At 33.9% G+C, this 15,351-nt stretch overlaps 2 protein-coding genes across 4 annotated transcripts; one reads left to right on the plus strand and one right to left on the minus strand.

Moving 5' to 3' along the window:
• Positions 1-3,256: 3,256 nt before the first annotated feature.
• On the plus strand, positions 3,257-10,681 carry LOC25481052 (putative disease resistance protein At3g14460). 3 transcript variants are annotated; one of them, XM_024774262.2, is made up of 7 exons: positions 3,257-3,603; positions 3,741-3,794; positions 4,865-8,806; positions 8,899-9,101; positions 9,590-9,872; positions 10,048-10,104; positions 10,206-10,681. In XM_024774262.2, the coding sequence occupies exon 3, from the start codon at positions 4,900-4,902 to the stop codon at positions 8,668-8,670; it is 3,771 nt and encodes a 1,256-aa protein (XP_024630030.2). In that variant the 5' UTR covers positions 3,257-3,603; positions 3,741-3,794; positions 4,865-4,899; the 3' UTR covers positions 8,671-8,806; positions 8,899-9,101; positions 9,590-9,872; positions 10,048-10,104; positions 10,206-10,681. The 3 variants fall into 3 exon arrangements, with proteins under 3 accessions (XP_024630030.2, XP_024630029.2, XP_013441915.2); XM_024774261.2 differs by having other exon boundaries at positions 9,624-9,872; XM_013586461.3 differs by having other exon boundaries at positions 4,865-8,755; positions 9,624-9,872.
• Positions 10,682-13,925: 3,244 nt separating this feature from the next.
• On the minus strand, positions 13,926-14,969 carry LOC120579480 (GRAS family protein TF80). The gene has a single exon (XM_039831859.1). The coding sequence runs from the start codon at positions 14,967-14,969 to the stop codon at positions 13,926-13,928; it is 1,044 nt and encodes a 347-aa protein (XP_039687793.1).
• Positions 14,970-15,351: the final 382 nt, after the last annotated feature.

The raw sequence follows: 15,351 nt of genomic DNA on the forward strand, positions 1-15,351 counted from the left end.
GACGATAAGTCGGTTTACCTAACTTGTGGTTGTTGGACGCGTTCCCTTAGACGTTTATATTGTGTTTGTTGTCATTGCTTCATTGGTGTGTTCATTTTACTCTCACCTAAAACGTTGGTGTGTCTGATGGAGTCATGTTTGAAAATTTTGGTTCAGTCTAGGTGTGATGTTCCTCTGACACGTTGCATACGTGTATCCCAAAAACCTGGTCCATAGTCATTTTCATAAATGTAGTGTGGTTCTTCGTAAAGGTTTAATGATGGTAAACAAATATGATTTCTCGAGGCGTAGATCAGGGGGCGATTGAGACCATTAGATCTGAGTCTTCTCTCAAACTCCCATTGTTGGATCGTACATTTGGATTCCCCATCCTTCCCTATATAAAGGAGGGTCTAGTTTCTTTATGTTTTTTTTATAGAGCATTCCATTTACATCTTAATTTTTTTTCTTCTTCCGATTAGTCTACCCTTATGGTTCAAAAGATTACAATTGCATCAGTCATTTCTCCTTCTATCACTACTGTTAAAAGGAATGTTCATATTTAATGTATTTGATGCCTCAAACAATATTACCTACGAGCATAGAGAATCTAAACAAAATAGAATAGAAATGTGATACCCCTATTTATGACTTTTTGAAGATGAGAAAAACAAAAGAAAAGGGAGGGGGATTGAATTGTGTTGACTTTTAAAAAAAATAAAATTCTAAGTGCTTATAAAAAAAATAGTTCAGAGTTTGATCATAAACAGAGTTCTTATCAGAGTCTAAGATAGGTTTATGCAGCGAAATCAAATTCACAAAGAGAGACTAAGAGTTGACACAAGCAATTATCGTGGTTCAACTCACAAATCGAGGTTAGTCCAGTCTCCCTTACACTTCCAGTGGATTCTTCACTATAATCTCACTATATTACAATTATGCTCAAACACACAAGTAAAAGACTTATTTTGCTCAAACACACAAGTATGAGACTTCTTCAACCAGAGTTTAACAAATAAATAAGATTGTGATCACACTTGATGTACAATCATATGTTTAAGAATATTAAAGTTCATATGACTTCTGAACACTTGAGATATTCTAAGATTGAAAGTTTGTAAGAATTTCTCTAAGTGTTTGTGCGCTATATAGGTTTCACTCCTCTTTTTTGAAGAAGACGACACACATTAGATGATTGTTTTATTTCCCCAATTTCCAAAAAAAAAAAATTATACCTTTTTAATAAACTCAAGAAGAAACGGTCTTTAAATATATTAATAAATTTATCTCTTTTAAGGATTCTAAATTAATAAATTATTGTTTAAGAAAAATCAAATACTTCAATTTTCATTGCGTTAAATATACAATTTTTTATAAAATTTTACCATGTAAGGTCTTTAAAGAGTATCTCGAAGGTACTAGTTGACATTTAAAAAAGAAAGTAGGTCAAAGTAGTTGCTTATAATAAATTATCATTTTTTTTCTTGTCAAAATAAAAATTATCATTTTTATAACAATTAATAAGAGCGGTCTTTTTAAGTTAGATATTTATAACAAATTAGTCATTTTAGTTTTTTGCTATAGATTGATCATTTAAGTTAGAAAATATATGCACTGATACCCTGCATATCTTCATCAAACTGAATTAAAAAGTATTTATGTTTTTGTTTTGAGGAAAAAATGTTTTGAGAAAAAAAGTATTTATGTTGACATTTAACGTTAAGTTATTAGGTTCAAATTCATCGATTTCAAAAGCAATTAAATAATTTCAACTCAACATGCCACATATGCAATTTTATATAGTCAGTGTGTCATGTCAACATGTTTACACAGTCAGGTGGCACAAGGGTCCAAAATCAAATAATCTTCATATTACAATGTTGAAATCTAAACCTTTTTTTTGCATGGGTAATTCAGAAATCGCGTATATTACAGAGAAGTAAACATATATTAACCCATTATATTTTAATGCAATTGGCTGAAAAAAGAGTAATAATGTATATATTTCTTGACTTAAAAGAATAGTTTGCAATAAAAAAAAACATAATTTTTTTTTTTTACTTGTTACAACTCGGATGAAGAAAAAACTAATATAACAAGCAATTACAAACATTTTTTTTTGAGTAACAAACACTTATTATTTAAAAAAATATAATATAAACAAAGAATAATTTATTATAAATATTTAACTTCAATGACTGGATATGAGATATTTAAAAAAGTATTTACCTTGATGTTTCCTTGCAAGTGGTGGAAATGTGCTATCTATTGGGTGGTGTGGAGGAAAAACGCGTATACAAGTTCAAAAGATCATGATAGCATTCATGGAACCACAAAGAATTAAAAGGGTAATAATCAGGTGGCATTTCACATGGGACACTTGAAAATCTTCCCACCATGGGAAAGTCACATTTTTAACCATTGATATATTTATATAATATTGAGTGGTTAAGATGAAGGAAGGGATACCAACTTCTACCCCAACTTAAGAATGTATTTGAAAAGGGAAAAAAAAGTAAAAACACAGTGATGCCACACATCTATTTAAATCTCAGGTAACTTTGAAAAATTCAATGGGATTTGCTAAAAAAAAAAAATCAATTGGATTGCAAAAAAATTAAAGCTTCAGGCTTAACATTGGCTCACTCTGTTTCCATTTTCAACGATGGACTTATATATGTAGTTCCCCTCAAAACTACCTAAACAACTTTTATTTCTGAATTTGTCCATGAACTCATCTTATCAAGGTGTGAAATTCAAAGATAATTTCAAAGATTAATCTTGAAATTTCTTAGATTTAATTTGGCGTCGGGAGAGGGTGGATCTAGCAAAGACAGATTTGTTGCCGTGGTCGTGAATGTGCAGGAACAACAGTGCGGCACAGAAGTTGTGTTGCAAAGCATCTAGCTAGGAGGAGGTTGGTGAGGAGCGATGAATGATCAAAAGAGAGAAGAAGGAAATGATATTAATCAAAAGAAATATATTAAGATTATTAGATAGTGCATTCTTTTTCCTTTTGAAAAAACAAACAAAATTAATAAAACCTGTGAGGTGGCGGTAAAAAGTGACTTTCTCATGGTGGGAAGATTATCAAGTGTCCTATGTGAAAGCCACCTAATAATCAAGCCAGCATGGACCAAGAATTATGTTCTCAAGTAGTATTGGGCCTTATTTCAGTTTACTTGTCTTTGTAAGGACCTCTCTTTGAGACCTAGGCCCATAACTTGTAATAGGTCTAAACACTTTGACCTAGCTATTTAAGAGCTAGTGTGCCTCTTGGTATCTTCTTTACGTATTATCTTCTTTCTTTGTTCTTTGGCATAGTTTAGAATTTGTTGCTACTTATAACCAAATCCATCAGATCATCTCATTGATTTTCTACTTCTTACTTTCTCTTCTTTGATACCAAACTTCATCTTTCATATATTATTCTGTTTCCTCTTAAGTCTTTTTTATAGCAGATCTGAAGTTCAGTTTGTTTGTTCCACTTACTATCCATATGAAACTCATCATTGATATCTTGTAGTTGTTACATAAAAGCACACCATTCATTTTATTGCTTCCTCTAAGTATCTTTGGGAGATCTTTCAAGTTCTTCAGTTTGTTTGTTCCACACACTTTCAAGTAACTTATCTCTTTAAATCTTAGTAAACACATTTTTTACTCTTAATTTCCGTTGTTACTCAAATTTCATATTTCATATTTTTTATATTGCCTCTAAATCTTTCTCTAATATTATTTATACTCTCTTTCCTTGGCAGATCTCAGTTTGTATTTGTGGTGACAAAGATCTCAGTTTGTTCTCACACTTTTAGGTAATCTCTTTATTTGTTAACAAAAGTTAATCTTTCAAGATATGTTATGCGATATGTCTGTGTTACTTTCAATTTTCTATGTCATGTCAATTATTACTTTTTTTGATACAAGATGTCATATTATTTTTCAATTATACTATCTTATTATTAATATGAGTATCGTCACAAAAAAATACACTATCCGTATCACTTCAAAATTTATGCCCCCTACGTTTTATTTATAATAGTAACGAATACATGATAATTTGATAAAGTTAATTATTGTTAAAATTATTTTTTGAGGGGTATTGCTAAAATTATTATTTTCATTATACATTTAGTTTTTTTTTTTTTTTTTTAATTATAGTCTAAGATATGTCGATAGTAAGTGTTTGACTCTATAACTTTAAGATGGTTTCCCTCAAAAAAAAAAAAAAAACTTTAAGGTGGTTCAAATTTCATATGTGACAACTGTAAGAAAGATGTCTAATGTTTTATGTCATCGTTATAAAAAAAAAATTCTCATTCTTCAATTTATCTTTTAAAATAGTATATAAAATAAACAAGGGTATCACTTGTTTTAAAAGGAGTATCAAATGAAGAGATTATTAATTCTTTATCTTAATGAATTATCTGCTCGTGCCAGTAATACACAATTTTACTATATGATATATATATCTTTATCACCAATAAAAAATTGGCATTCCTCTAAAAAAAAAAACTTGGCATAGAACCAACACGTATCAGCTCTAATAACACCCCCTTAAAAAGAAAACCATCTCTCAGAATAAAATGATCGGCATGTGATAATCTTTTGACTTTCATATTTGTATTAATTTTTGAAAAAACAAAATCATTTCAAGTTGCTAAAATGTATATTATTAAGACTAAGATAGCTAAATGTATATTATTAAAACTGAGATAGCTAAATACTTATATTAAAACAAACTTGAAAAAAGTTTCGCCTCTATTTGTAAATTTCATATCAAACTGTTGTAAAATTGTATTAGCTAGTAGCATCGTATGATTATATATATAATTATTGTTTCATTCATTTTATTTGATAGAAAGAACACATTTCCATCTTGCAGAGGCTTTAAGACTTGTGCTTTAGGCTCAACATATCATGGCAGAGTTGGTAGCCGGGGCATTTCTTCAGTCTTCCTTTCAAGTGATTATTGAGAAGTTGGCTTCCGTTGGTATCAGAGACTACTTTAGTAGTAACAATGTTGATGAACTTGTGAAAGAACTTAATATTGCACTTGATTCTATCAACCAAGTACTAGACGAAGCAGAGATAAAGCAGTACCAAAACAAATATGTGAAGAAGTGGCTTGATGAACTTAAACATGTTGTTTATGAGGCAGACCAACTATTAGATGAGATTTCTACTGATGCAATGATAAATAAGCTAAATGCTGAATCTGAACCACTTACCACCAATTTATTGGGTTTGGTTTCAGCTTTAACTACAAATCCATTTGAATGTAGGCTCAATGAACAACTGGATAAACTAGAACTTCTTGCAAAGCAAAAGAAAGATTTGAGATTGGGAGAAGGTCCTAGTGCTAGTAATGAAGGCTTAGTCAGTTGGAAACCTTCAAAAAGGTTGTCATCTACAGCTCTCGTGGATGAGTCAAGCATATATGGTAGGGATGTTGATAAGGAAAAACTAATCAAGTTTTTACTTGAAGGCAATGACAGTGGCAACCAGGTTCCTATAATCAGCATAGTGGGTTTAGGAGGGATGGGGAAAACCACCCTTGCTAAGCTTGTGTACAATGACAACAAGATAAAGAAGCATTTTGAACTTAAAGCATGGGTCTATGTTTCAGAATCTTTCGATGTTTTTGGACTCACCAAAGCAATTCTCAAGTCATTTAATCCTTCAGCAGATGGTGAAGACTTGAATCAACTCCAGCATCAACTCCAACACATGTTAATGGGAAAGAAATACTTGCTTGTTTTAGATGATATATGGAATGGGAGTGTAGAATATTGGGAGCAGCTACTACTTCCGTTTAACCATGGATCTTCTGGAAGTAAGATTATCGTGACAACACGTGAAAAGGAGGTAGCATGTCATGTTCTAAAATCAACCGAATTATTTGATTTACAACAATTGGAAAAAAGCAATTGTTGGAGATTATTTGTGACACATGCTTTTCAAGGAAAAAGTGTGTGTGAATATCCAAATCTTGAAACAATTGGGAAGAAAATAGTGGACAAGTGTGGAGGGTTGCCTTTAGCTATAAAATCATTGGCACAACTTCTGCGTAGAAAATTTTCTGAACATGAATGGATTAAGATATTGGAGACCGACATGTGGCGTTTATCAGACGGGGATCACACCATTAACTCAGTACTGAGATTGAGTTACCATAATCTCCCTTCTGATCTAAGGCGTTGCTTTTCCTATTGTTCCATTTTTCCCAAGGGCTATAGATTTGAAAAAGAAGTATTGATCAAGCTTTGGATGGGAGAAGGTTTGCTGAAGTGTTGCGGATCAGACAAAAGTGAAGAAGAGTTTGGCAATGAAATTTTCGGTGATCTTGAGTCAATTTCATTTTTCCAACAATCATTTGATCCATATGAGCACTATGTCATGCATGATCTTGTCAATGATTTAACAAAATCAGTGTCAGGAGAATTTTGTTTGCAAATAGAGGGTGCTAGGGTGGAAGGTATCAATGAAAGGACACGTCATATTCAGTTCTCTTTTCCATCACATTGTGATGATGATTTTCTTTTGAAGAATCCAAATGGTGTTGATAACTTACTAGAGCCAATTTGTGAGCTTAAGGGACTACGAAGTCTGATGATACTACAAGGCATGCGAGCTTCAATGGATATAACCAACAATGTGCAACATGGTCTATTTTCAAGACTAAAATGTCTGCGGATGCTAACATTTAGAGGTTGCTATCTCTCAGAGCTTGTGGATGAGATAAGCAATTTAAAACTTTTGCGTTATCTAGACCTTTCATACACTAAGATTAGAAGCTTACCTGATACCATTTGTATGTTGTATAATTTACAAACACTCTTGTTAAAAGGTTGTCGTCAATTGACTGAGCTCCCTTCAAATTTTTCCAAACTCATCAATTTACGTCATCTTGAGCTCCCTTGTATAAAGAAAATGCCAAAGAATATGGGAAAGCTAAATAATCTTCAGACCTTGTCATATTTTATTGTGGAAGCCCATAATGAATCTGATCTCAAAGATTTGGCAAAACTCAACCATCTTCATGGAACAATTCATATTAAAGGGTTGGGTAATGTCAGTGATCCTGCAGATGCTGCCACATCAAATTTGAAAGATAAGAAGTATTTAGAAGAATTTCAAATGGAGTTCAATGGCGGAAGAGAAGAAATGGATGAAAGAAGTGTGTTAGTCTTGGAGGCTTTACAACCAAATAGCAACTTGAAGAAGCTCAACATCACATGCTACAAAGGTAGTAGCTTTCCAAATTGGCTAAGGGGTAGTCATTTACCGAACTTAGTATCTCTTCAACTGAAGGGTTGTGGGTTATGTTCCTGTTTGCCAGCACTTGGACAACTCCCTTCTCTCAAGAAACTTTCCATTTATGACTGTGAAGGAATAAAGATCATTGATGAAGAGTTTTATGGCAATAATTCAACAATTGTTCCATTCAAGTCCCTTGAATATTTGAGATTTGTGGATATGGTCAACTGGGAGGAATGGATATGTGTAAGGTTTCCTCTGCTTAAAGAGCTTTATATAGAAAATTGTCCTAAATTGAAAAGCACCCTGCCTCAACATCTTCCTTCTTTACAAAAATTGATTATTTATGGTTGCAAAGAGTTGGAGGAATGGTTATGTCTTGAAGGGTTTCTTTCTCTTAAAGAGCTTTCTATATGGTATTGTTCTAAATTCAAAAGGGTATTGCCTCAACATCTTCCTTCTTTACTAAATTTGCGGATCAATTATTGCAACGAGTTGGAGGAATGGTTATGCCTTGGAGAGTTTCCTTTGCTTAACGAGTTTTCTATATCCAATTGTCCCGAATTGAAAAGGGCTCTGCCACAACACCTTCCTTCTTTACAAAAATTGTTCATTAATGATTGCAACAAGTTGGAAGCATCAATTCCCAAGTGTGATAATATGATAGAGTTAGATATACAAAGTTGTGATAGAATTTTGGTAAATGAATTGCCGACCAGCTTGAAAAGTTTACTCCTTTGGCAAAATCGGTACACTGAGTTCTCTGTGGACCAAAATTTAATCAATTTTCCCTTTCTTGAATCGTTGCAATTGGATTTTACTGGCTTTGTGGAATGTCCCTCTTTGGATCTACGTTGCTATAATTCTCTTTGGAGACTATCAATACAAGGATGGCATTCCTCCTCCTTGCCTTTGGAACTACACTTGTTCACCAATCTTAATTATCTGTATCTGTACGATTGTCCAGAGCTGGAATCGTTTCCAATGGGTGGTTTGCCTTCCAACTTGGGGAGTCTTCAAATATACAATTGCCCAAAACTGATTGGTTCGAGAGAGGAGTGGGGTTTGTTCCAACTCAATTCCTTGAAATCTTTCTTTGTTACGGATGAGTTTGAAAACGTGGAGTCGTTCCCAGAGGAGAATCTGCTGCCACCAACGCTAGAGACTCTTGTGTTGAATAAATGTTCAAAGCTAAGAAAAATGAACAACAAGGGTTTTCTCCACCTCAAATCTCTTAATTGGCTATCTATTTTAGACTGTCCTAGTCTTGAGAGCTTGCCAGAGAAGGAGGCTCTACCCAACTCCCTTTCTGAATTGAACATTAGAAATTGTGGAATAATAAAGGAGAAGTATGAAAAGGAGGGAGGAGAGCTTTGGCATACAATTAGTCACATCCCGAATGTGTGCATTGACAACATTAAGCAGGAATGAAGGTTAATTGCACCGCCACATAGTGCTAGCAAGACCAAGTTATGGGTCCCACATACTTTGACTCTTTGTGAATATCTGAATTAAGGTGAACAAATTTCCCACACACAAGGGTTATTACAATTACACTGTTTGGAAGGTCCGAACATATCTCTTTGTCAAATATTTGTTATTTTTCTTTTATTTCCCCTTTTTTTATTCTTATTTTCTGACTTCTATATTTTTTCACAGGACAAGAGGGATTCTTCATTTGGAATAGTTTGAAGAGTGGTGGGAATTTGTTTTTGTATGATTTGGGACAATATGAGTGAGGGTAGTTTCGGAAATGATGATTGTGGTGATTGTGTTAGAGAACAAACTCAATTGGAGTGTGGCGATTCAATCTCTGCTCTGAATTATCTTTTTAGTTCCCAACATATCTTCTTCCTCTTCAGGTAAAATACTTACTATTTGCATGTTTGGATTAACCGACCTATTGTCCACGTTGGATGAAAATTGTTGTATACACATGTTAAAAGGACTGAGAAACACTAGTAAAAGACCGAAATACCCCTTCGGCAGTTAACTGTCGAGGAAACTTCTGCAGTTAACTGCCGCGGAAACTTTGACATTTATGGTAGTTAATGCATTGAAATTGTGTAATTAATTTATAATAAAGTCAAAAACAGTTTCCTTTTATGGTAATAATTCCCATTTATGGTATGCTTAACCAGTGCCTCGGGGGCAGCGGTTAGCAGGACCCATTAAATAAAAGAGCATTAATTTTCTTCAATACTCTTGCTTTTAATTGCTTTTAATCCAATCTTGATATATTTTTACAAGGTTGTGACCTAAGAGGTCGTCTTTCAAATAAAGTTGTAATAAAACTTTTATTATAGTACTGATGTGAATTATGAAATGTATTTTACTTTGAAAAATTCAGCTGGATGGCATAATAATTATATTCTTTGAGACAGTTCTGCATCAAGGGCTGAAGGATGCCAGGGAGTTGATCTTGCACATTCAATACATGGTTTAGATAGATAAGGCATTGTTCTTGCTATAAAAAAGAGGTAGCAGGGCACACAAATTTGCAACAGAGAAATTTTGGTTTTTGTTTCTTTCAGCCAAAGATGATTTAGACTCGACGTAGAGCCTCGTGATCATGTGCGGGCAAGGGAAGAGGCTGACATTGTTTGAATTCCATCCATTCCAATTTGTTCATGGTTTGTATTCAAGCATTATAATGAAACATATTTCACTTACTTTTATAAAGGTCTTCTGAAACTATGTTTCAAAGTGTTCTGCAACAAATTGTCATACACCATATTCTGACTTTATGAGCCATCTTTATTATTCTGTTTACGCTGATTGTCTGTTTTTCTTCTTGTGTCTTCCCAGGAAACATGAGACTTGAGAAAAGAAGCCGATGAATTAATTGCATCAACCAATTACATGGTGAGGATGTCATGTGGCCTTTTACCGTGATTTTCATTTTATTAATATTTTTAATTGTTAAGTGATAAAAAATTGAATGACATGCCACTTTGTTGTTTAAGGGAATTTTGGTGGATTCAATGACATCCAACTTGAGAAAAAACCACTGTCCTCATGGTGGATGGGAGCTTCCATGGTGTTTGGAACAACCAATGACTCTTACAATGATTCTTACCAAGACTGACTGCACTTTATATGCTGCCAAATGTAACAGAACCATTCTGCAATGCACCACTCCAAGGAAACTAGGAGCATCAGTACAAAGTTAACCAACTCCAAGTGGAATAAACATGTGTTTCAGACAGAGAATATCATTGTTGAGATGTGATGTCAGACGAAGAATATCTTTGTATGTCCTTCCTAGTTCATACACCGGAAGTTGACTTGTCAATTTAGTGAAATTCAATAAAACACTACTCTTCATTGCAGTACTTCTGATTGTAATTCATTACTTTTTCTCAGTTTGTGAATAAGTTTATCTTTCTGCATCATTAGAAGGTTCTTCTGTGCTCAAAAAGCCACAACAGTTCGTTAAGCATATGTTAACTCCATTGTCTTGAATTTCTGCATACCGTGACACCCTCTTTTGGTAATATAAATTGCATCATGTCATCTTTTCCGTAGTTTTACATTCAAACATAGTTAAGATCACGTATAATTATCTCACTGGCACAATTTTTTATGTGAAATGCTCTTAATATCGAGACTTTTTATGAAATTCTAAGAAAGCTATATTCCCACTAAGGTATGTATGATTACTTTTTACGAAATATTCTTAAAAAAGGTGTAGTTATAATAGCATCTGTATTTTATCACATTGGTGTTCATTTTCATTCGGTTTTAACAAAAAGACTAAGAATTTTGAAGTACAAATGAGGTAAGTAAACTGAGACTAAGAATTGTGTTATGAGTTGTTAGAAAAGTTTATTTAGTTTATTATCAGTATTATAAGAGTATGTGTATAAATAGGAGCACTACAAATGTTACTGAGTAGCTTTGACCGTTTTAAACTTCTTAGGTTAGTTTTTCTCATTCAACTTTTGGATTTCTAAACTCGGACGTTTCGTCTTTAAAGGCCATTAACCAGTTGAGTTCAACCACGACTATACAATGGAATACTCTAACAGTAAACTAGGATAATACATAACCATCTATCTATTCTTGCAGATAGCTTCCCAGCGTTGTGACCCACGCTCAGATTTGAGATCATGACTGGGGTTATTGCTCGAGCATTTCTTTTATCTTTCTTTCAAGTTATTCATGAGAGGTTGGATTCACACTTGGGAGATCTCATACACCAGAATGATGAAGGGCTGCTGAAAAAACTTGAAATCAAACTGAATTCTATCAATGAAGAGCTGGATGTTGCAGAGACAAAGCAGTGTCAAAGCCCAAACATGAGGAATTGGCTTGATCACTCCATACATGAGGTATACGAAGTAGAGCAACTCTTGGATGTGATGGCTACTTAGATACAACAGAAGGTCACAGCAAGAAGCTTTCTATCATGTTTCATTAATTGACGATTGGAATCTAGGAGTAAAGTATTGCTGAGGAGGTTAGAGTTCCTTGCAGATCAAAAGGATATATTGGGACTTCAAGAGTTGATAGAACTGTATCTTAGGTGGATGAATCTGTGATATATGGTAGAGAGCATGAGAAAGAGGATATAATCGATTTAAAGCTTCTGCGGTATCTAGACCTTTCTTACACTAAGCTTTAAATTAGGTATGCTTGTAATCTCAGTGTAAGAAAGGTCTAGATAGCGCAGAAGCTTTAAATCGATTATAGCCTCTTACCAGACATGATGTGGCAGCAAATTTGGAAGATAAAGAACATTTAGAAGAATTAAGTATGTCATACGACGAATAGAGGAAATGGATAGATCAGGAAAGATGTCCTAAATTGATGGCTTCAAGAGAGGAGTGGGGTTTGTTCCAACTCAATTCTCTGAAACAATTCAGTGTTAGTGATGATTCTCAAATCATGGCTCTTGAGTTGAAAAATTGTTCCAATCTAGGAATAATAAACTACAAGGGTCTTCTCTACCTCACTTTGCTTGAATCTCTATATATTGAAGATTGCCCTTGTCTTGAGAGCTTGCCGGAGGAGGGTCTTCCCAGATCCCTTTCTACTTAGTCCATTCATGACTGTCCATTAATTAAGCAGAAGTACCAAAGGGAGGAAGGAGAGCATTGGCATACAATTAGTCACTTCCTGATGTGACAATTTCCTGATTGGCGGCTGAGATGAGATGTTATTGTAGCCAGGTGCACCACATTTCCCAGTCTGTTTATACTTGTCAAACATTAGTATATTTCTCTTAGATAGTAAAAATTATTCATTAGATACTATCTTTTATGTTGAACAGTGCATGGTGTTTACGCTCCGATGGCGTTCCTGACCACTTACATGTGACCTGAAACCATGCTATTTTGTTGCCATCCATTCTCATTTGTGACCAAATGAATGGCACAACCACTCCTCTCACACACGACCAGAAGAATGCCGCTGTTCCTGACCACTTACATGTGACCTGAAACCATTCTATTTTGTTCCACCGCCACAGAGCTCAGATATGGTCTAATTTTACGCCCTGCATTTGGATGTGTACACGCTGCAGTTTGTGGTGCTTGTAATTCTTTTTTCATTTAGTTCACCAGATAATATTCTCTTTGTTATTCATGTGACTTTGTACCAATTATAAGGTGAGGATGACCTTTAACTGTGATTTTCAATTTTACATTTTTATTTAAAGAAAAAAGTGATCAAAATTATTATAAAAATAAAAAATTGAAGGTCGTGCCACTTTGTTGTCAAAGTGAAATTTGGTGTTTTCTAATGATACTTGTATCATGATCTAATCAAATTCCATGTGACTGATAATATTCTTCACCGTCATATTAAAAAGTAAATATACTTGTGATTTTGGTTGCTACATAGCTCTCTCTGTTGACATAGCGTCGAACACAAACAGTGGCTGCCTGTAAAAAAATTCTCATTTAACTCTGCTTTATTCTTGTTATATCCTGACTAGATCATCATCATAAGTTATGCATAGCATACAACTTCTAGACCGTCTAATTTCATTGCTTCATTAGCACAAATTATTTAATACCGTCTCATGGCATTCTTTATTTTCAATTTTTACTTGTTCCACCTATTGATATAAACGTGTTTTAATTGTTGAATTAGTTTCTTTCAACACATACTTATATGACCCTTCAACAGATACACAATTCATAGGAGTATATCTGAACGAGGATTTCTGAAAACAATGATATTTTTGAGAAATTGATAGCTTTATGTATAATAAAGGACAGTACATAGGCAACAGAAATACTAACATAACAATATATGTTAACATTAACTACGTATTTTTACTTCTGATATGGTTTTGTAGACAGCAATGTTTTGACAAGACTTAGATATATATTTTTGAACAGAAAACAGTATTGACAATTTATTTAACATTAGATAGCAAGTATGAATACTCCTTTTATGCACCTTTTAATTAACCAATTCCATACATGTCATCTTCTTCAACTAGCATGCAGTATATTTATGAAACTAAGAGCACTCACATTTGAGATTAATTTTCATATTTCAACAAAGGTGGGAACTAAAATTTATTGTACAGAAATAAATTGATATTAACATTAACAACAATACAATAAGGATATGTTGTTTTACTTCTTTGAAACACTTATAAAATCCAGAAAATAAAAACATTTAATCTTCTAACTTTGACTTTCATATTCCGGCATGTATATCAAGAATCATCACCTAAATTTCCAGGCCGATACAGAAAAAAGTGGTCTGTCACTCCAACAAAGAAGTAAACAATCATTTTCTTTAAACTTGTATTTATGACTATATCGCTGCAATAGATTTGTCGCTTCTATCCTCCCATTGTAACTCAAAGGTACCTTCACAAATCCAGCCATTTTAAGTCTTTGAATCCATTGCTCGAGCTTCTCATGCCTTTCCTTTCTATCGACTCCCTCATAAGTAATGATGTTCTTTATTTGCTCTCCAAGAAGCATGCTCTCGAGTTTTTGTCTCTCGACTGATGTTCTCGTAACAGTAGATTCCAAGCAGTCAAAAAGTGAACCGTAAAAGTACAATGCTCGGTCGATTCTCTCCGTTAAATTACATCCATTCAGATTTGATTCCTGTTCAGTAATCACTAAAAGTTTTGGTTGTAGTTTTCGCATAGCGTTAAGAAAGATCCCCATCTTAGGTGAAGCACCTAAAAAAAGAGGTGATAATGCTGAATCCGGACTCAAGATATATGCATTGATCATGTCTCTCTCTAGCCACTCTGCAAAAGTCCTCTGACCCAAGTGCGCTGCTCTCTGCATATTGAAAGATGCTGCACCTGATGAGGAGACCATTTCATCATCAGTAGCAAGGAGAGAATGCAGCTGAAGAACAGAAGAAATTGCAACAGCATCTCCTGTCTTGACAGGCAAGTTTTCGAAATCGACATCTTCAAGTTTGCTAATTATTGGATTGAACTGTAAAGGAAAATCCAAAATCCCTGCTTCGGTTGTCAAATGAAAGCTCATTTGCTCCAAAGCCTCTTTCTTTTCATGAATTCCTGTAATTTTCAGATGGGGCGGACCTCCCGGACGTTTCTTTAAAGTTTGTATAAGATTTATCCATTGCGCTGGTTCAGAACAATGGGGATCGCTAATATGAACCACCTTTTCACATTCCATCGATTCGATAATTGGTTGATTTGTGATCAGGTATGAAAACTTCAAAAAAGGACACAGATCATAGAAGTATTTTTGAACAAGGATGTCGTCTGAAGGACTCATTTTTTTACCTATCATTGAACAATCTTTTATTTAAAGACTGAAGGATATGCACTTTCAGTGTGAAATTATTTTACACAGGAATCCAATTGCAACTCTTCAATTTGCAACATCATATTATATATTTTGAATAAAAAACTCAATAAGCGGTTATACAATTATTTCAGAGAGGACAAGACTGTAGGACGGTAGTTTAATCAAACTTCGCAAATAAAATAAACAAATATTTCATTGAATTACTACTTTCAGCGGCAAAAATCGCTACACACATATATAAGCATATAAAATCAGCAACGGACATGATGCATATAGTTTAATGGATTTATGAATATAAAATAATCTAATATTTTATAGATATACTATATAAGGGTGTTTTCATTTATGA

This window comes from Medicago truncatula, chromosome 3 (assembly GCF_003473485.1).
Source record: "Medicago truncatula cultivar Jemalong A17 chromosome 3, MtrunA17r5.0-ANR, whole genome shotgun sequence".
In the NCBI taxonomy this organism is placed as follows: Eukaryota; Viridiplantae; Streptophyta; class Magnoliopsida; order Fabales; family Fabaceae; genus Medicago; species Medicago truncatula.

Excerpts from the sequence above, each read along its gene's own strand:
- LOC25481052 (XM_024774262.2), top strand. The coding sequence starts at position 4,900 with ATGGCAGAGTTGGTAGCCGGGGCATTTCTTCAGTCTTCCTTTCAAGTG.
- LOC120579480 (XM_039831859.1), bottom strand. The coding sequence starts at position 14,969 with ATGAGTCCTTCAGACGACATCCTTGTTCAAAAATACTTCTATGATCTG.